Consider the following 21566-nt stretch of genomic DNA (forward strand, 5'->3'; position numbering starts at 1 on the left):
CAAGAAGCAAAGGAGGGACAAATTGCAGGGGAGTGAAGTGACAGCGTGAGTGATATGAGTGGCAGAATGCTAGACATATAGGATTCTATCCTCGCATAGAGGCTGGCTTGTTTTTTCCCTCCTGTCTCAACACCTGATGAATCTGGGGGGGGGGGGACCCCCAACCCTCAGTTAGAATTGTTGTTGGTATGCTTTTTTCAGAGGGTTTTTTTTGTTTTTTGTTTTATTATTATTTATTTTTGTTTTTTGCTTTTGCCTTCATCTGAGGTTGAGCGTGTGACTTTCCCAAAGTCACCCTGTGGGATTTGAACCCTGGTCTCCAGAGTCCAGCATCCCAATCATTGCACCACACTGATTCTCAGAAGTGGAATATAACTTGATGAAATGTCCTTTCCCAATGCAATTGCAAAGATATTCACCTTTCTGTCCCGAGCTCTTGGCAACAACTGGATGGCTCAAAGTCTGCCAAAAAAAGAAATGCTTTTCCTGGAAAGAGGATGAATTTTCCTCTTCAGCCCCTTTAAAGGAAAATGAAACTAGACACATACCACCGATAGCCATTGTGTTGCAACTAGAATAGGAATCCCAGTTGCGACAAGAACGGATTTCCTTCTTCATGCTCTGTTTTGAAACAGAAGGGTTGAGAAAACTACCAAAGACTTGAAGAGAAGACCCCCTTTTAGGCCCCATTGGCTAAAGCCCAGCAACCAAATCTGACAGATCTTTGGGAGCAAGAGAGGTAAGAATGCTTTAGAAATCTTTATTGTTATAAATAAGGTTGCAACTGCGAGCAGCTGCTTTGCTTTTTCCATCCTCTGGAAAGCTTCTCTGCACTGCAGAAATAATCTGGTTTGACCCTGCTTTAACTGCCATGGCTCAGTGCTATGGAATTCTGGTAAGCGTAGCCTGTGTTCTGACTATGATTTAAAGCAAATTGCTTGTCGGGTTATACTGGATGACTGTCGTTACAATTTGAAACCAGTTCTGATTCTATTTTGATCAGTTTCAATCGTGATGAAGTGAGGCAAATGTAAAAAAACCCGCTCTTTCCTGACACTAGTTCTTTGGCAGTTGTTTTGAAAAGAATCGATTCAGGAGTGGTGTGTTCAACAAGTGGGAATGACGGATCTGAATCACATCATTCTGGAGGGGAGGGACTAGTTGCAGAGGGGTGTTTTCCATCCCTGCTCAGTTTTTGGATGCATGATTTTAAAAAAAATAAAATTGATAGAAGATTTGATTAATTGATTTTGCAACTACTTGCAATCAGTGAGACAAGTAGCTGCAAAACCAATGAATTGAATCTTCTATTCCTTTTTTAAAAATATAGTTTCCAAGTTGGGCTGCCCGGGCTGCCGCTCACGTCACTGATGACGCACAGATGTTTGATACACATTTTGAAGTGGCGCAAACTAGTGGGGATGACAGTCATTCCAAAAAAGAAGTGATTACAAGGGGATAATGAAAAAATCCACTTTCATAGTGGGAACAACGGACCTTTTGGAATTGATTCATCAACACGTCACGAAGGCGAATCGCAAACCAGCTTAAATGTAAGTGGGAATGAGCCTCTATTTTGTTGTTGCACTAGAGCAAAGCCTCAGATGGAGATCTAATAAGGAAGTAGATGTAGGCTGCATCCACACTACAGAAATAATCTGGTTTGATACCACTTTAACTGCCATGGCTCAATTCTGTGGAATTATGGGATTTGTGGATGGTGAATGTTGATGGGAGTTGAGACTCTGACCCCTGCTCAGCCTGTAACCAACCTCCCCAGTGAGACAGATGTCTCAGGAGATTATCACACCAGGGCCAATTCAGCAATATTCATGGTAATGAAAGCTAATGCAACAGTAGTGTTATAGCACTTGATATTTTCACACAGTCATGCAATCGTGATTATTGTGACATTACCATATAATATCATGATCGCGTTTCTTACACATCCATGAATGAATCGCCAGTACATTGGAATTGATCGTTTTGCGCATATGCTGTTTTGCATGCATGCCTTGAAATTATGTTTCCATCCCATACAGAAGAAAAGACAACAAAATGCAATTTATTATTTCGCCACATTGTTTTAATGCAGTGTAAACAAAATTGTGCCCCATACCAAAAAAGAAGACTGAAATCCAATGAAAAACGAATCCTGGCAAAGAAAACGGATAGCTTCCACAATAGCACGAATGAAGCATTAACTTTAACACTCTCGCAATCGCACTTCAATCGCACTATTGAGAAGCCATTCACAGGAGTTCCTCGTGAATGGTTTGTTGCCAGAGCATTCCTGGTTCTTCCCAGGATAAGTCCTGGATGAGCGTGTCATCGTCTGAAAATCTTCCACGCAATTGCACGATTTAGCTAGGATTATGCCCCCTTCCCTCCTTCCGCCCCATATGCTAATATCCTCAATCTCTTTTATTATTCTCTGTTCTTTCTCTGTGCTACATGGCACCCTGAGGTTTTATAACTCTCCTTGGGGAAGCATGTTGGAAGTTGGCACGTCACCCCAACTGGTCATCTCATTCCGTAATTGTCTCTGGTGACCCCGTTAGACCCCCCATGACACTGACTTCAATCATGTAACTTAATCTGACATTTCTATAACCCTTTGTATACCTGGAGGAGAGACAATCCCCTCAGCTGTGTTCCCCATTATCACACCCTCCTTCACACATGCTTCCAACCATGCCAATGCTGCTTTAGAAAGTTCTAGCTTGAAAGAGGAGAAGGAGGAGAAAGGGAGGCTGGGCTGAAGCAAAAGGCTTGGTAAAAATGTGCTTATTTGTCAGAGGCTTTGTTAGCTGAGATGTGCCTGTATTCCAATCTCTTCTTTACACTGTCTTCAGTCAGTTGAATCTGGGAAGCGAGCCAGACAAACATGAATGTGACTACAGTCCTCCTTCCATTCTCGTGGTCTTTAGACTCGCATCCCTTGCTTATGCGTGAGGGACAACGGAGAGAGAATGAATGGGGTGCATGTCTGCAGCGTGCGTCTGTGCCCCCCTCCATGCACAAGCCTATATTCAAGCCAATTGAGCTTGAATATATGCAACACTCCATTTTCACGAGGTAGTCTGGAATGGATCCCCCATGAAAAAGGAGGGGTGACTGTATATTCTTTGCATATCTTTGAGTGGCAGAAGCAAGGGAAAAGCGGCTGAAGGCCTAAAGACTGACCATTTCTAGTGCTCAAAGACTCTGGTTCAGGAAAACTTTGGTTCACAGACACCATGAAAATTTTGCAACCATGATGAACCCACAGGGGTGAGATGCATGTGTTACTGAGTGGTGTCACTAGGAGAGTGTGGAGGGTGCAGACCGCACCAGGTGACACTATAAGGTTGTGTGTGACACCACTGTCTCAGAAACCTACCTTTTGGCAGAAAGGGGCTGTGGCATTCACTTGCTTCCATTTAAAATGCTTTAAGAGATGGTGGGAGTGGGGTGAAGCTCAGTGGGAGGAGAAAGAGAGGCCCCAGTTTTCTTTAAATTAAAATTTAAAATTTCAATTTTTAAATGTAAATTTTAAGAAATTGATTTTTAAATTAATTTTAAAATTCTTTTCAATTTTTCCTCAACAACAGCACGTTTTAACCAAATCTTCACTATGTATATATAAATACATTTAAGTTGTGCATATTGTATTGCAATTTGAAGGTGTAATTTTAATTTTGCTGGTTGTTTATTTCACAACTGTTACAATGACATTCAGTGGTATATGGGAATTATGATTTACGAGTGACATTAGTGCAAAAAAGCATTACTAAGGATTCTGTATGGTGTGAAATGGGAGGAGGAGGTCAATAGGGGAGTGACACCATGAGTTACCGCACCGTGTGACACCAACTCTAGGGACACTACTGGTGTCACTGAAGATGAACTATAGTTGCCAGATTGGAATAGAATCATGAAAAGATGGGTGACTTTTTGCTAATGAAGGATGTCAGAAAATAAAGACAACAGATGAACTGGAAAGTTCCTTCTAATTAAAAATTCACTTCAAAATCTGTTAAGTTTTGATAGGGGCACCACAAGTCAGAATTGCCTTGAAGGCACATAGCAACAGCAACTAAAGTTTGTGAATCCAGTATTAACATCAATTATAAAGGACAGCAGGAAGCCACCTTTCAGTAAACCTGTCTTTCTAAATCAGGCTGTATGAACCTTTGTCTACCTTTGGGTGATAATTATATTCATTGTATAATTGTATTATGAGATGCAGAAAGGGCAAACTATTTTCCTTAAGCTGGTTTCAAGACAGGAAGGAATTACTGTTTGCAAAAGAAGGAGTTCTACTTCTGCCAGTAGCACAGTGCATTGCAGTTCATAATGTCGTTCCCTTTCTTGCTGCTTCTCCCTTTTAGTTCAAAATTATCCCCCTGAAATGCCATTCCATAATGCAACCAAATCTTTGGCAAAATTACTGGACCCACAAGAAGAGTTGTTCCCAGTATGCAGCATTATAGACCAAGATCACTATCGGCCTCTTTGCCTACTTCACGAGAAGAAGAAAAGACGGTGGTGGTGGAAGAGCAGCCGTTTTCAGAAAACTGAATACCGGCTAACAGATGTGCTTCTTTCAGGAGGCCATGCTGCAAAACTAGGTAACCTCAAAGATTCAGTTATGAGAACATAAGGGTTGTGTTGGATAAGTCCAAAGACTTTTATTGTTCAATATTCTGTGCCCTCCTCATTTCATTCATTCATTCATTTGCAAAAAGGGAAGATTTTCTTTCAGCGAACTGCATAATGCGTTTAACTGCACAACATATTACATATGTAGCAAGGACAACAAGGGGTGGGTAGAAGCCAGTACAAATTACCAGGGCCTGGCAGTTGAGAAGGGGTCCTGGAGTGCATATGTTTTCATCTTTCTCAGCAGTATCATTTTTTGTCAATTGTGTTTTGACATCCATTGTAAAATCGGTGAATTTCAACTATATTAAATAAGATATAAAATTCTGTTAGTTGGCACTTAATATAGACTCTAATCAACCTAAGAATCACTAACTACATTTTAAGAACAGGATAGTATTATATTGTAATATACAATACAATAGAATTACATTACAATATAATAATATCCTGTTCTTAATTACATTACATTCATAATGTATTGTTCAGGGCATGTACGGTTTTGAGCAACAGCCTGTGAACTTGTGCCATGAACCAAGTATTTCTGAGTAAAGATTTTTAGCTGGGGTGGATTCCTGGGGAAAGGGAAAATATATTTTCAACAAGACTCAAACCACCTCCCAGTGGCCCTGTCCACAAGGACGATATAAGTACAACACCATCCTCCTGTTTGTATTTTCCAACAGCTGGTATTAAGAGAAAGTCTGCCTCTGATGCTGGTGGTAGTATACAGTATCATCTCTAGTAGACACTGATAGCCTTATTCTCCATGAAATCATTTTTTAAAGCAGGGGAGGGACTCATGCAATTCTCCACAGGTTGTTGGACTACAAGGTCCAGCATTTTTGGTCAGCCTAGACAATGGTGAAGAATGTTAGGAATTGTAGTCCAAAAACATCTCGAGCGGTATACAATTCCCATCCATGCTTTACAAAGCTCTATGCATGCCACAGTGGCTTGGCAGGAACCAGAAAAATCTGAATGGAACTCAAGGTGCAAAATGCAGTTTCCTGGGTGTTTTTAAGTATAGTCGGTCCTCCGTTTTTGCAGGGGAGTTGTTCCAGATCTCCCCCCCTCGGGAAGACGGAGCCTCACCAATATTCAAGCCCCATAGGTTTGAATGGGGTACATGCCTGCGAGCACGAGGTCGCCTCTCCATGAACATTCAAGACCGTGGATCTCAAGTCTGTGAGAATGGAGGGGCGACTGTATTTAGTCCAAGTTTCTAATCCCTGTGTCTTCAAAAATATACTCTCAAAAGCATGGGCAATGCTTGCTAAATCCTATAAGGCTGAGAGCAAGATACATAACATTTGCATTACATGGAGGTTAGGTGTTCAGTGTCCTTGATCCTCCCGTGATTAGGAAGACTGCAACAAATCCTGCAAAATAGAGAGGTTACAAAATCATGCAACATCATGTAGGAAGCCTGACCAATGAATCTTTCAAAATCAATCGTGCAACATCTTGCAGGAGACTTGCCCAAAAGATCCTGTAAATAGAAATGTCACCAAATTATGCAACATCATGCAGGAAACACTCAGTTGGCTTGGCATAACCCTGGACAGGCTACATGATTCAGTTTTATTTGGTCCAGAGTTTGTTTTGAAATAGAAGAACCCAAAATATTTTCATCAGGCAAACATTTTATTACCATGCAGTTAGATGCCAAGCCTTATTTACATTCATTTCAGTTGTGTTTGTCTGTTTGTTGGAGATGCAAAATTAATAGCAAGCTGCCTTATACAAAGGCAAGTTACTCTTCCATCTCAGTATTATCTCAATGTCCACTAGTGGGCAGTGGATCTTCAGGTCGGAATTTTCCCCAGCCCTATTTGAAGATAGTAGGGGTTGAACCTGGGACCCTTTGCATGTAAAATATTATATGTTCTATCCCTGATTTAATATATCTTATTCTCAGTGCTCAAGTGGCCCTGTGGTTTGAAGGGCATTTCTCTCTTTCTCTCTATCTTCAAAAAAATTTCCTTAGCGTTATAGTCATATAATGCAAAAGTGCCATTTCATTGAAGCTCTACAACACTATAATGTCAAAACTTATTAAAAGAGGGAGAGGAGGAAAATAGGAGATATTTTAATCTCAATATGGCTTAGAATTAAGAAGAAATCCACACAAGGATGGGAATAAAATGTTGTAGTTCGTGCCAGAAGTGGTCAAAAATGTGGTTTGGATATTAAAACAAAAATACACATACACACATGCACATACAACCAAGGACTATAGCAGCAAATACTGTACTTCAGTCTTCCCACACACTTGCCCCATCTAGAGGAATCCTTAAAAACACTCAAGAAGGGAACAATGCACATATTCCAGTACAGTATTCTGTAAGGATGGGACTATGATAGATAAGGGCCAATTGTGGCTATCAATTTGATAAATCATCGTACCATCAGACAACAAAACCTCCTTCTTCTCCTTGCTCCTTTTGTGTTTCTTTTCTTGATTTATATTGAATGCACACAACAACAACTATTATTATTGCTATATTTATTTGTACTCTGCCTTTTCCCCAAAATGTGGGCTTAAGGTGGCTTATCATTAAAATGAATACAATATAACTAAAAACAAACAAAAGTTCAACATTCAAAAGGAATCAAACTGTTAGCAATATTAAAACAATTTAAATAATACAATTAGAAAAATAAAAGGCTGTTTTAAAATAGTACCATTAAAACAACACTGCACACTCTTAAAAACCCTTTCTTTAAAAATTTCAGTTCTCAGAGCCTGTTGGAATAAAAAAGTAAGGTATTTCCCTGCTGACAGATGAAGGAGACCCATTTTGGCCTCCCTGGAAAAGGAGTTCCAAAGCTAGGGCCAGCAACCAAGAAGGTCCTCTCCCATTTCTTCACCAGTTATGTTCAGTTTCAGCTTCTGTCCCCAGCATCTTCACTTAGAGCTGCAAAAGACCATGCCTTAAATCTCTGGTGTACTACTGTTATCTGATCTGGTATAGTTGTTGTGTGCCTTCAAGTTGTTTCTGCCTTATGGCCACCATAAGGCAAACCTATCATGTTTTTTTTTTTTTGTGTGGCTAAGTCTTTGTGAATCACCTAGGGAACCCAGTGGGTTTCCATAGATGAATTGGGAATCAAATCTCCAGAGTCCAAGTCTTGTACTCAAACCACTACACCATACTGGTATAGCCATCACCCTTTTATATTTCTTTTGCCATTTTCCTGCCCTTCATTTAAAAAGATGTTCTGATCATCCCGTTACATTTGTTTAACAAATGTCTTTTTCACTCCCATGTTTTATCCATTTTCATTCCCAGATAATAGAGACCCAGTTACCATTGTGGACCAGGTTGATGGAACACTGGAAGGAGACATAGGTGGACTTAATACCAGCATGGAAATAAAAGGCATTACCAGTGTGTCTCGTGTGAGGACTGCGAAGGTGCAAAAGATAAAAGTGCCCCCCACATTCATTGATGCTATGACAAAGGAGGCGTGAGTATGAATATTGATCTTGTGCCCTGTCAAAACTCAGTATCTTGCATCATTGTACTTGTAACAGGTATACTGTACGTTGTACCTGTTTCATTCCGTGTAGCAGTTTTCCACTCAGGTGTGATCTGATCTGAAGGTCAAGTAGATTTGATTTCCAATTCCAAGAGCAAAGGTCAATTTATTTTTATCTGGTTTTCCCTAAGCTTTATCACACCAGACTGCTAGGATGCCACAATTGTGTTAGTATCAGAAATGCAAACTTACTGGTTTAGGGACAGTCATTTTTTCCACAGCTTTCCAAAAATGCCATGGTGCTGCTGTTGTCCTGGGCTCTGTCTGCTGCAAGCCAGCATTCATAACTCTGTCTTCCTGCCCGGTGCTCTTCCCAGCATGCCTTTCAGTCTGTTTTTCCCCCCAATTGCTCAGTCAAAGCAATTAATTAAGTAAAAAAAATAAAGAAAAAATAATTTAGGGGAAAAAAGAAAAATAGTCTGCTTGGGGAAAGTGAGGAGGAGGGAAAGAGGGGGAGCATAAATACACCCACTTGCACCATGTGACTACTGCTTGCACCACAAAACTACCATATTGGAACTGCTGCAGGAGGAACGTATCATACATAAATCAATAGTGGAAAACCAGTGTGAGTGGGAGGCATTAACAGGTTTTGCCCATTGATGAAAAGGAACACTCTAGGAATGGATAGAAGAGAAAGCAGCTACAGGACACACATGGTGTTCTGTGATAAGGTTTGGCCCCAGACACTACTATTCTGCTGTAGTAATGCTTTGGTAGCTTCATGTGATAAACTCCTTAGTGTAAATGTGTTAGGGAATGTAATTAAAAGCCTCCCACACCAGCATGGAATAAACCGCAAAGACATTGAAAATATAAGAAATAGAGATATATTTGTTGCCTTCAAAGTAATAATAATTATTATTCATACAGCAAGATCCACAGATGGACTATAAGAAGTGTCATGATAAAGTGGCTGCAATGGTACATTTGAAGATGTGCAAAAAATATGTTTTACCAAATGCAAAGAAATGGTAGGCAACCCAAGCCTCAAAAACGTGTTGTAAATAGTGGAGTAAATGTCCTGCAAGATAAACAATTAGAACATAATATGACAGACATAACTGGCTGAGAAAAAGAAAGCTTGAATTATCAGATGTAGTACGATATGGAAGCTGAGCTGAAGAGAGAGAGAGAGAAGACTATGAAATATCAAGACTTACAAACAGATTAAGCACTTTTGGGAAAAGAAAACAGTGATGGCTCCAGTGTTGATAGGTGCTCCAGGGGCCTTTTCAACTGGACAGACAAAACAGGTGAATGAAGTTGGCATAGACAGGATCACAATACTATTTGATACCTCATTGATACCTCATTGATTCCTAGATTCTTGAACAGAATACAAATCATTGGTGCTCTGGAACTCCAATCAGTAAAATCTGATAGATTGTAAAACTGAAATGAGGAGGAGAAGGAGTCGTAGTAGGACACTTAAATTGTTATATTTAAGGACACTTAAATTGTTATATACATGACTGTTATATACATTACTGCAATCTGTTCTCTTGCATATATACTGGATAATGGATGCATTTTTTTCTGCTTTAGGAAAATCAACATGGATCATGAGTTCATTAAACAATCAAAGGAGTGTCAAAAGAACCTGTATGTGATAACTGAGGCAGTAGAGACTGTGGAAGAGACACAGTTTGATGACACCAGCAAAATGGAAGGCAGCATCTTTTATGAAGCTTATCTCAAAATGAAGCTGAAGGTCAGATCTGAGTTCTTAACGTCCTTGCAGCCTTTCACTAAGTATGAGAGAAGCAACAAGTAATATCTATATTGACACCTTATTCCTTGTAACTGATTCAAGTTTTTCTTTGATTTTCTAGGGTTCCAGAAATAGTAGGAAAGCTATTATTATCCCAAAATCTAGTATCCTTGCATTCAGAGCCAAGAAACTACTACTAAGAGAGGGATCATCAGGTACCATATATGCTCATGTAAAAGTCTAGAAATTTGGTTAAAAAATTGACTCCAAAAACATGGGTTGACTTATCCATGGCTCAATGTAAGTCCTGTACTTTAAATCACATGTATAGAGGCAGTGGGGGGGGGGGGAGAGTCACCTCCTTTTTCTGAGTAGAGAGGCAAAAGGCAAATGCTTTGTCCATCCTGGGAGCACCTAAAAGATGCACTAACCGTCTCTACTCTCTCATCCATCCAGCCTTTAGAGCAGGGGTAGGCAACCTTTTTGAGCCGGGGGCCGGGTTGCTGTCCCTCAGACAACTGGGGGGCCGAAGCCAAAAAATAAATAATTAAATAATTTTTTTAAAAAAATTAAATAAATAAATAAACCGGGACAAATGTAGCACAAAAATTTCAAATGGAGGACACTTTTTAAAAAAAATGGAGGACATACTAAAAAATTTGCTGATTTTAAATTTTTTTAAAAATATAAACGCATGTTTCGGAGGCTTCTATAGACAATTGCCCCCCTTGCCCGCCGCTTGCCCCCCTTGCCCACCTCCTCCCGATAGGCCAAAGGCCCCACGCCCTCACGCGAGAGGCCAAAGGCTCCGGCGGCAATCGGTGGCAGGACCGGGCTGGGGCCGGTCCCAAGGCCTTGCTGGGATGCATCCAGCCTGCGGGCCGCAGGTTGCCTACCGCTGCTTTAGAGTGAGCACAAATGGTTATGCTTGCCAGAATTATGTAAATTCTTTGGCATCATTTTCCTTTGCTTCATCTTTTACAACCTTTGTTACATGTCCCTAAGTTTTACCCTTGACTTATCCACGGGTCATATCAAAATCCATAATTTTGGCCCCAAAACCTGCCCTCAACTTATACATGAGGTCGACTTATAGTCGAGTATATACAGTAATCTAATAAAATGCTTTATTAAATTAAAATACCCAATCACAAAGTCTACTCAGAATTCAGTACAACATTTGTATTAGCTTACAGTCCCAGGTAACTGCACAATGGATCCAAACCTGTATCTGGATGACACTCTGCCCTGGTGTCATTTCCAAATTTAAAGGCTAGTGGCATCGGTTGTTCACAAATGTTAATCTTCAAATAAACTGCATTATTAGTTTGGTTCATAAAAATGGTTTTATTTTTCCTCAGGTATTGCTCACTCTACACAGGATAAGCAAGTAACTTTTGGTAAGCAAAGTTTAGAAAAGCTTAGCAAATGTGTTTAATATTTTATTTGTGGACATCATTCACACATTCACAGATGGCAACTACATAATGGATCACAACTTGTTTCTGGATGACATTCTTCCCTGGTGTCATTTCCAACGTTAAAGGCTATTGGCATCACGAATGTTAATCTTCAAATAAATTGCTTTATTCATTCCATTTATCAAAATTGTTTTCTCTCAGATATTGCTCGCTCTGCAGAGGATAAACGAGGAACTTTTGGTAAGCAACATTTAGCAAATTTTAGCAAATCTGTTTAATATTTTATTTGTTGATATCATTCATACATTAATAGAATATAACTGCACAATGGGTTGGAACCTGTTTCTGTTTCTTTGGTGTTATTTTCAAATTTAAAGGCTGTTGACAACATTTGTTCACAAAATTTGATCTTGAAATAAACTGCAATATTCAGTCCATTTATGAAAACTATTTTGATTTTCCTCAGGTATTGCCTACTATACAGAGGATAAACGAGGAACATTTGGTAAGCAAAGTCTAGCAAATTGGTTTATAATATTTCTGGCCATCATTTGTACATTAGTAGAAGTGCCACCGCTCTGTTGAAAGCCCATGATTTTTAAAATATCTGTCAATGTTTCAGGCCCTACTAGTTAGTTTATGCACCTGTGAATCTTGACATAGGGTATAGGTTTGTGTAATAAGATTTAGCATATGTGTTATAGCAAATGTCCACAATGGAGTGAATCCCAGATGAGTTCTGTAAAGATCCAAAATTGAAATGATATGCCATTGAAGGTTCACTTTCCCTAAGAAAAAAACAACAAAGTCTGGTTTTGTCAATTACAAATGGGGATAAAAGGGCATATAAGTCAGGAGAGGGATCTTTTAAATTTGAATTGTAGTCCTTGTTGATGTGGCCACTAAATTTGAATATTGTGTGTTGGTTTTGAACTCAGTGTGATCACAGAGACCAATGTCAGTCTTTCAGTAGATGCCCAAAATCAGCATTGTAGATATTTGTTTAAATCCAAAGGGCATTTCAAAATTTGGATGCCACAGCTGAGAAGTGTGGTAGCCACACACTTCACTTTAATCTAGAGAGAGAGAGAGAGAGAGAGAGAGAGAGAGAGAGAGAGAGTGATAAGAGAGCTTAATAAAATTATAGGCAAGGATGTTCATTTGAGCAAAGAGAATTGCACAACTTTAAATTTGAAGAATAAGGGACTAAAGAATAATGAAAAGAAAGCAATAAAGAATATATTAAAAGCAACACAGGCTGTGATAGCATCAGGATGGAATGAAAGTAAAAAATTGTAACTTCACCAAGGTGGATAAGTATTTGGCAGATAACCTGTTGTTTGATATTAACAGAGATAGAAGATTAAAATATACTGGAGAAAGGAAAGTAGAAGCCTGGAATTTGGGTTGGGAAATCCTGCTTGAGAAAGTTAAAGGGAATACGGAGTACAACAAAGTCAATAATGTAATTAAAGCCCATATACTGAATGTTAGGTATTAAGTGTAAACAGTGTATTGATTCTAAACTCTATCAAGCTGTGCGGGAATAGGGAGGGGGGAGTAGGGAATGGGGCATATGCAACATTGTATATATGTTAAAATAATTTAATAAAGACTTATTAAAAAATAAAAAACCCCTTTAACCTAAAGATGGGAATCACTGAAGCCAAGCTTCCAGAGGAGACCCTGTGGGGCATCTGCTTAGAATACTAGGCAGCTCTTTAAAGCCTAATTTGATCTAAAAACAAAATGTCACCATTGAGTGACAAACATTGAAGAAGTGTGCATGTGTGAAAGCCTGGTGCACTTCTTAAATGTCAGGGAGTCGTCAGCTCTGTTCCAGAGTCCCTGAATTGTTTGGGGAGAGGCAATTTTCTCTGAACAGAAACTTTGCATCAGAGGAAACTGCCTCTCCCTGAACGATTCAGAGATGCTGAAGGGGAGCGATTCCCTGGCGTTTAGGAAGTGCGCCAGGCTTTCACACATGCATGCTTCCTCAACACTTTAGCAGTGATTTACCAGCACTTACCCCATGGTATATCTGGAGCTTTCTGTTAGCACTTCCAAAGTGCAGACTGCATACTTTAGGGGAGAATGGTTTATCAATTTATGACTAAATTTATAAGTATGGCTGCTTGCAGTTTGACGCTGCTTTAACTGCCATGATTCCATCCCATGGAATCCTGGGATTTATTGTTTGTATTGGCATCAGAGCTCTCTGACAGAGAAGGGTAAATTGCTCACAAAACTTCAAATCCCAGAATTCCATAGCATCAGGCCATGGCAGTTAAAGCATTAATTCTCAGGAATGCAAATCTTTACCTTGAAAACTTGTCTGACAAAGTGTTTTCAATAGTAGCAAGTGTGCTAGCAGTGCAATCCTAAATATGTTTTCTCAGATATAAATCCCATTGGGTTCAGTGATGCTTCCTCCCAAATACGTGTGCTTGGAATTGCAACCCAAGGCTGCAGTTCTGTGGACACTTATTTGGGTGTAAGACCCACTGAAATTAGAGGCCTTCTGCATAAACCTGTTTAGGAATGCACTGCAGGTCTTAACAAACAGATATGTATTATGTTAGATGCCAAGATGTGGAAAGAATGGGTATATAAAGACCACCTAGAGAGGCATTGTTATGCTGGAAATGAAATGAAAATGGAGCCACATGCAACTGTAATTTGAACTTCTTCTAATTTCTGAACCTTTTCTCATTTTTTCTCCCCCTACCCCAAAATCCTGCCAATACTTTATATTTCAGAACCAGACCAATTTCATGCTGATTCAGGTAAATCTTTCCCCCCCTTTTTCTTGCATCTCTACTTGACATCAGAGTTCTTTTTCATCAGACCTCTTGGTGGTGGTGGTTGTAGTGGTGATGGTGGTGAGGATTTTTAAAATGGCTTAAGGTGGAGATGGGATAAATTTAAAAGAGCTGAAAGTGGTAAATAAGCCAATGTCTAGTCACTAGTCAATTTGGGAGGGGGTCCTTGGCACATTTTGTGGTATTCTAAAAGTGTATAAAGTCAGTTTGAGTCCAAGGATGATAGCGGGGGGTGGGGGAGAAATGAGGGTGTATGATGCCTCGTCATTTCTGAACTGTAAGGTCTGTACAGCTGTAGTTTAAACAGAAATCTCTATAGTTGTATTTTTCAATGGAGTGAGTCCTGCTTCCCGCTCCCATTACAATAGTTACTACTGACTGAAGTGTGTCTTACACTGACAGATCTCTTTCACAAGATACAATTATAGAACCTTGATACCACTTTAACTGTCATCCTATGAAATCTAGCAATTTCTAGTTTGGTGAGCCACTAACGCTCTCTGGCTGAGAATCCTAAATAGCTTGCAGAACAATAGATCTCTGGATTCCATAGGATGGAGCCATGGAAATTAAAGTGGTATCAAAGTGCTACAGTTGTACTCATTTTTAAAAGTGTGTTTTCTTTTTTGAAAGTTTGATGTGATATGTTTTTGTATGCATTTTTGTATTCGTTTTTATTGAAAGACAAGTTCTAATAACATTTAATTTAAAAAATTAAGAAAGTTTGATGTGCCCAAACCCAATTAATCAGTGATTAAAAAATCCACAGGACTTCTAGAGCCAAAACTAAAAGCTTCCCGAAGGGTTTGTCCATCTATTGGCTTCTTGTAACAAATGGCTGGGGAGAAACTACATATGTCAACAGATTTAAAATCTCCTTGCTCACTGGTCTTCAACTAGTGGGTCACAATCAGAGCTTGTAAAAATAACAACGAGAAACAAACCAAGAATTGGATGATAGTTTCAGGAATCTCCCCAGCCAGCATTCCCAGTCTCCATGCTGATCTGGGAGAATTTATAGCCAAGAATAAGATCCTATAGGTTCAGCCTGTTTGTGCAGTGGACCTTTGTGAAGGGGTTTTGGCATTCTCTGTGCTCATGAAGAAAGATATCAAGGACCTTCTGGTGTGAATGGAAAGTGGCAGCAATGACAAATGGTGGCAGGCAACCCCAGCTACCCAACAGTTATCTCCTACCAGGGCCACCTATTTCTCTAATGCCTGGTCTTGGTGGTCCCCAGAGTCAAGGCACTATTTATGAAATAACCTGTTGGAAAAAGCACAGCTCCCTCTTCCATAGTGTCTTAGCTCTGAAGAACACTCAAAGGAGAAATATCTAGGCTACATCTGCACTGCTGTTTGACAGCGCTTTAACTGCTGTGTTTCAATGCTATGGAACTCTAGGATCTGTAGTTTTGTGAGATATTTAGCCTTCTTTGTCAGAGCACTCTGGTGTCAGAAGAAACTGCAGATTCTAGGATACCATTGGAGGAAGCCATGACTGTTACAGCAGTGCCAAAATGCATTAATTCTGCAATGTGGCAGCAGCCAGAGACAATCTGTAGAATGTATTGAATAGTAGCCATTTCCTGCTTTTCATCCTCCCAGCTACGCTACCCACCTGTGACCACTATTGCAGCGTAACTATGCTAGAAAAGGTTTTGGTTCCACCAAAATTTAATAGGCTCTGATTACAGTCCCATAAATAATACTCTTGTCACTGTTTTTGTTTGTGTTATTAAAGTCATATGAAAAACAGGAGTGATGGAGAGAGGCCATATTGAAGTAGAGTTCATGGTGCAAATTGAAAGCATTATTGAAAAGAAAGATGGCTCTGGAAGCTAACCTTCACTTTGGAGCATGCCAGGTTTACAGTCTGTTTTTTCTCTCTCACCAAAGTTAGCAATCAGGAGGGGCAAGAGGCTCACCATATGCCAAGGGAGATATCCTTAGACATAGTTGCCTCTGAGGATGCCATCTTGGAGACCTTGTCAATACAATTAGCAATTTAGTACAATTGGTCAATACAAACATCACGTCAAGCCATCACTCCTAAAGAGATTATGAATTTCAAAGACTCTACACTATGTAAAAACTGGAATTTAATTATCAGTGAAACACCTCCTAGTGCTTGTGCTGGGAAGATTTTATGTTAAGCTTGCATGGTGGCATAAATACAATATTTTCAATAGCATGGAATAATAAAATCCAAATGCTCAGCCCTGTGATGTGTCTCTTCCTTAAATGAGTTCACAACATCCATCCCTGACCTCTCTCAACCTCCTTTCCTTATCTATGTTTGCAGCGGTTTTCAGAGACAATGAAGACATACAGTCAGAAGTTAAACGGGAATGCATACAGTTTTCATTTTTATCTGCAAATCTACGTGGCACATTTCTAAACAGCTTTGTGGCTGTGATGAGGGACAGGAATCTCTTACAAAAGCTAGAGCTCCAGGTAAAAATATTCTCATTGCGAGTTTCCACAAGATTTGCTTCCAGCAGAGTGTGCAGGCTGGCACATTGGGCTTCCGTTCCCACATCCTTTGTCATATCATCTCCATAGATCTCTCCCATTAATGTGTTCAAAATTAATGTCATGTTTTATTAACAGAAGTTAAAAAATTCTCTTGTGGAACCATAGAGTTGAAAGAGAGTATCCAGTCCAGTTCCCTTCTACACAATTACACAATTGCTGTCATATGTAAGTTTTACTAACATGTTACACAGCCCAAGTTATCTTTAGGACATCCAGTAATACTCTCTGCCGTGCTTATTCAACAGCAGGGGTAAAAAGAGTATAGTCAGCCTCGTTTCCACAGATATTTTATGCATGGATTCAGCTTTCTACAGTTTGAAAATATTCCAAAAATGTATAATTTCCTTCATGAAAAAGAGGTTCTTGACACACCAAACACCCTGCCAAGAGACTGGTTAACTCCATGAGTTTTCCCCCCCATTTCAGAACAAAAAATTAACTTGCAAAAAACCTCTTTTTTGCACAAAACAAGGCATTTTCATGTAGAAATCAATATACTTAGGCACAAAAAAAATTGTTTTCTGCACAAAATATACTGATTATCTGTTAAAATATTGCCCCCCCTGCAAAGTCCAAGGTTCTTTTAGTGAATGAATTTTGGGCCACAAAAAATCCCCAAATATGAAGACTCATCGAAAAATGTGCAAAAACTCTTGTGTTGTTGTTGTTGCTGCTATTACCATTATTACTGTTACTGTCTTCATTTAAATTTTGCCTTTTCCCAAAATCTGGGACTTGGTAACATCATAATTATATTAAACACTCAATAACATTATAAAATATACCATTAAAAATAATAAAGAACAGTGGTGAGGAATAATTTCCAACTCTCTGTTCTTTCATAGGAGGATGAAATAAGTGCAGGCTTTCACCTCTGCACCCCAGCAGCCATTGGTGTGCTTCCTAAGAATGGCTTTCCATGGGAGCCCCTTCCTAAACCTCAGGAGAATTTTTTTGGCAGGGAGGTTAAAACCATGGGGCTGCTGCTGGTGGCTTCTTGGTGATCACTTTCATGTCTGCAGCAGCCTTGGTCCTCTAGCATAAGATATGATCTGAAGATAAGGACAAAAAAATCGACTTGGTTTTCGACATTCTTCCCATTTTTCCATTTCATGCTCTTGATTCAAATTTCATCACCTAGCAGCCCTTGCTTTCATATGGGTGCCACAACACCCCTGCATTTACTCCCATATAAGAGGTTGGCATTAACATCTTTCCCTTTTTTTCTTCATCCTGTTAGCTAGAGGAGGCTCTTGAGGGCCCTGGCCAATGCAAGCTGAAGACTGACAAACCAGAGTTGCAAGGTCTGGTGGAGAACTTACAAGAACCCAGTGGAGCCATTATCACTAAACTTGCAGAAGCCGTCCTCTACTTTCTGGGAGCTCTGGATGGTAAGGATCATGTCTCTAAAAACACCAAAACCATTAGGATCCATGTAGTTCACTAATGGGCCTTTCAGCCCATGAGACACTGCTGACACAGTTATATAAACGCTGATCTTTCAGACAAGTGCTGCATTCCAAAACCAAAACTGCTTCAAATTTCCCACCTGCTTCTTGTAGAGGGAGCCAATTAGTAGTAATGCCACCAAAGGCTTGAGACAGGATGGTATTTGTTTCTTACTTTAATAGTTTTGGATAAATACCTAAGTAAATATGCATCTATTTAACAATATAAGATCATGTTGAAGTAGCTCAGCTCATATTCTCTTTCTCACAGATTTGCCCAGTTGCTCCTCAATTACTGAGAGGTCAACAGCTCTGTGAAAGAGAATACTGAATCTTGCCCGCTCCCTGCTTCAGCCATTAATGCTAGAATGGAATCCTTTCCTTCCATTGACTGTTTTCTTCCCTTTCTCAGAACTGGGAGAGGAACAATTGATGCTCCTGGAAGAATCTGTAGGAAAAAACATTGTATCCAAGCAGCTGGCACTGGTAAGGAAGAGCTCAAGTCAGATATTTCCTATATGTTTCACAGGGCAATACTTAAGGGGAAAAAAGTAGGGTTTCAGAGGTGCTGCAGATCAGGGAGCTGGGACAGGAGGCTGCAGAGATACCCCAGGGTCCTGCCACAACTGCTTCTCTCAGTGTTCCCTGTGACTGAGGAAGCACTGCAGTTGTCATGCTCAGCGCTCTGATCTGCAGCACCTCAAAAACCCTGTGGGGTCACTGCCTGGCTTAAGAGGTACATTTTTCAGTTCACATATGGCTATTGTTGACCATAATCATGAATCCCATAAATTACAAGATTCTATGTCTGGCTTACCCGCTTGTAAATATTGAACAGGATGCCAGCCTTCATGTTGAAGGCTGTAGTTCTTTCCATGCCAACTGGGGAATAAGTTCTCCTGAACTCTGAACTGCATACTTCCTCACTGATGTGTGGAAGACATCCCAGCACATTACAGAGTTTATAGGGGGAAAACACATGATTGATTTTTACAATGAATGCTTTGTCTCAGGATAATTACTCATCAGTTGTTTTCCATCATGGACACTGAAACAATGGATCAGGTTTGATATTATTGTTTTGATGTTGCTTCTTTTATGTTTGCTAAGGTTGAGAACATCTTGGACAATAATCAAAGCAACAGAGAAGTGAATTTTACTGTAGATGCCCCGCTCTTAACTGAAGAGGAGCTGATTATAACTGGAGCAATGATTGAAATGAGTGGTGTGACCATTAAGAAAACTGAAGCTGGTCTTGCAGGAACTGGAGACCCTGCCTCTTTCTTAGTCCTCAGTGCCCTGTATGTGGGCCTATATGTACTCCATCTTCTAACTGAATAACAAGGTATCATATTGTGGTAGAGCATGATATAAGGTTGTGCACATTCACTTGGGAATGTACTGATAACTTCCATGACAGAACCCAGGATTACCTTTTGAGCTAGAACTCCCAGAACTAATCAGATAATTTGATAAAGCAACTTATAGTTCAGTCACATCTAACATCTGTGCTAAGTTTTCTGATTCCAGTACTGAATACATTTCTCATTGGTTGAATGTTTTTTTTATTTTTTCCATGTGTTTCTTAAATGCATGAATATCTTATGCCATATACTTTTTTTGTGTTTACCTAAAACATATATTCATATATTTGACTATGTTTAGTAATATAATCATGCAACCCATTAGTAGTGTTCTCAGTATCCCCGACAAAGGCTGAATCCACACATATAACATTATTCATATTCAGCTTGATGCCAATCTTGTAGGAATGCATGACGTTTGCTGGATTCAAAGCAAAAGCACTTGTTTTCAGCTCCCGAGAGGTTCAAACCGATTTTTTACTTTTTACTTTTTTATTTTTTACTGCACAGTTTTCCCCCTTTTTTTTGCAACATGTGTCCTGCCAATTTGGTGTTGCATGGAGGGGTAGTTGGGGGGCAGGATGGATTGCTGGGTGGCATCCTCTATCCAGCATGCGTGTCACCATTTTTTGTTCTTAGGCGGTGGATCTGTGTGTGTGCACATTAATAAATCAAGCTGACAGGAAAAAAAGATCTTTACTCAAGATTTATGCATTATACATTACCTCAGTGAGTGACCGACATTCAGGCACAGTCAGCTTGCACCAGAACTGTTGGAGGGAGAAGCCAGTGTTGGAACTGCTTGGTACACTCCATGGCTAATGCCCCACTATATCCTTACGTGTTATTGTTCTGCCCCCATCTCCTGGTGCCCAAGTTCAACACATCCTGCATAAAATGGGTCACTGAAAGCAAGCTTGGTGTGGTGCAGTGATTCTCAAACTGTGGGGTGGGACCCTGGGGGTAGTGGTGCAAGCATTGCTCAAAAAGGGTGAGACCCAGAGGCCCTAATATCTCCTCCTACATTTCCTAAACCTTTTCTGTTCTGGAGGGGAAGAGAAAGGAGAGAAGGGTGCTTGTAGCAGAAACTTCTGTCTGAGGGAGGAGGAGGAATGTAGGCAAGCTTGCAAGGTTCTGATGAGACTCATCCTGAGCTATCACTTCTTTTCCCCATACTTGTCTCATCACTGCACCCATTTGCAGGATGAAACACTGCTGCAGCCTCAGCTAGCGCACCTGCTCAGTGCAGTGCACAATGGCCCCTGGTGACAGAGGAGGATGGTGATGCTTCTTGCTTGGGACTACTGGCATCACCTGGCTCTGGCTAGGCCTCCTCAGAGGCAAAGGAGAAGTGGCCTGGGTGGCTCTACTCCCAGACAAATGGCATGTTGAACCAGCCAGCCAAGGAGAAATGATACAAACACACTGCTTTCTGCGAGCTGCTAGAGGAGAGCAAGACAGTACAATCTGACGCACGTTTATGTGACCCATAGATACTCTTTTCATTGCACATTGGCAGCCATGGAAATTTATTTCAGACTTGGCAATTGTTGTGTCAGTGTTATAAATCATTTGGTATATTTGGATGTTCTGTTTACTGTGCTTTTGGTTTCCATTTTAATTGTTCTCTTCCCTTGTGGAATTGTATTTCCATCAGAAAGTTCCCCTGCTAAAAGCAGCTAAAGTTTGCTGTACTACTGCTTGTTCACACACAACCACAGCTTGAAGGAATGTACACATAATATTACATGAATACTGATTTATTAGTTTGTTTCGGAATACTGTAGAAAGGACTCATAAAAATAATATTCACACTTTGTTTTAGAAAGTTCTCCAGATGAAATAGTTCTTTTCTGTCTTATTTGTACACAATAAAAGAAAAGCAAATCTGGAAATGGAAAGGGAGAAATCAACACAACTGCAGTTCTATGTCCAGCACAAGGTTGTTCCATGTAAAGCTGATAAAGCACACTGAAAATGACACTGACACACATATTCTAAAAATTATATTTCACAGATAATGTCAAAATCAATGCAATAGGTTATTTCAATATAATTAAAGAACCGCCC

The 21566-nt window shown here is 39.9% G+C and overlaps 1 protein-coding gene across 3 annotated transcripts; it reads left to right on the plus strand.

The window, feature by feature from the left end:
- The first annotated feature begins 590 nt into the window (after positions 1-590).
- On the plus strand, positions 591-21273 carry LOC149309173 (gasdermin-A-like). Of its 3 annotated transcripts, XM_089531894.1 has the most exons (14): positions 1469-1553; positions 4374-4613; positions 7941-8118; positions 9739-9904; positions 10026-10119; positions 11266-11304; positions 11527-11565; positions 11792-11830; positions 14085-14111; positions 16452-16603; positions 17925-18075; positions 18545-18618; positions 19243-19477; positions 20700-21273. In XM_089531894.1, the coding sequence occupies exons 2-13, from the start codon at positions 4394-4396 to the stop codon at positions 19471-19473; spliced, it is 1410 nt and encodes a 469-aa protein (XP_089388020.1). In that variant the 5' UTR covers positions 1469-1553; positions 4374-4393; the 3' UTR covers positions 19474-19477; positions 20700-21273. The 3 variants fall into 3 exon arrangements, with proteins under 3 accessions (XP_089388019.1, XP_089388020.1, XP_089388018.1); XM_089531893.1 differs by lacking the exon at positions 1469-1553 and adding an exon at positions 591-739 and having other exon boundaries at positions 19243-21273; XM_089531892.1 differs by having other exon boundaries at positions 19243-21273.
- Positions 21274-21566: the final 293 nt, after the last annotated feature.

This window comes from Sceloporus occidentalis, unplaced genomic scaffold (genome assembly GCF_023333645.1).
Source record: "Sceloporus occidentalis isolate IW3139 unplaced genomic scaffold, rSceOcc1.0.p SCAF_7, whole genome shotgun sequence".
NCBI lineage: Eukaryota > Metazoa > Chordata > Lepidosauria > Squamata > Phrynosomatidae > Sceloporus > Sceloporus occidentalis.

What these genes read in the sequence shown, in the direction of transcription:
- LOC149309173 (XM_089531893.1), top strand. Translation starts at nt 4,394, where the DNA reads ATGCCATTCCATAATGCAACCAAATCTTTGGCAAAATTACTGGACCCA. An exon ending in ACTAAGAGAGGGATCATCAG is followed by an intron (nt 10,120 to 11,265) that starts GTACCATATATG and finishes ATTTTTCCTCAG; the next exon opens with GTATTGCTCACTCTACACAG. An exon ending in GGATAAACGAGGAACTTTTG is followed by an intron (nt 11,566 to 11,791) that starts GTAAGCAACATT and finishes GATTTTCCTCAG; the next exon opens with GTATTGCCTACTATACAGAG.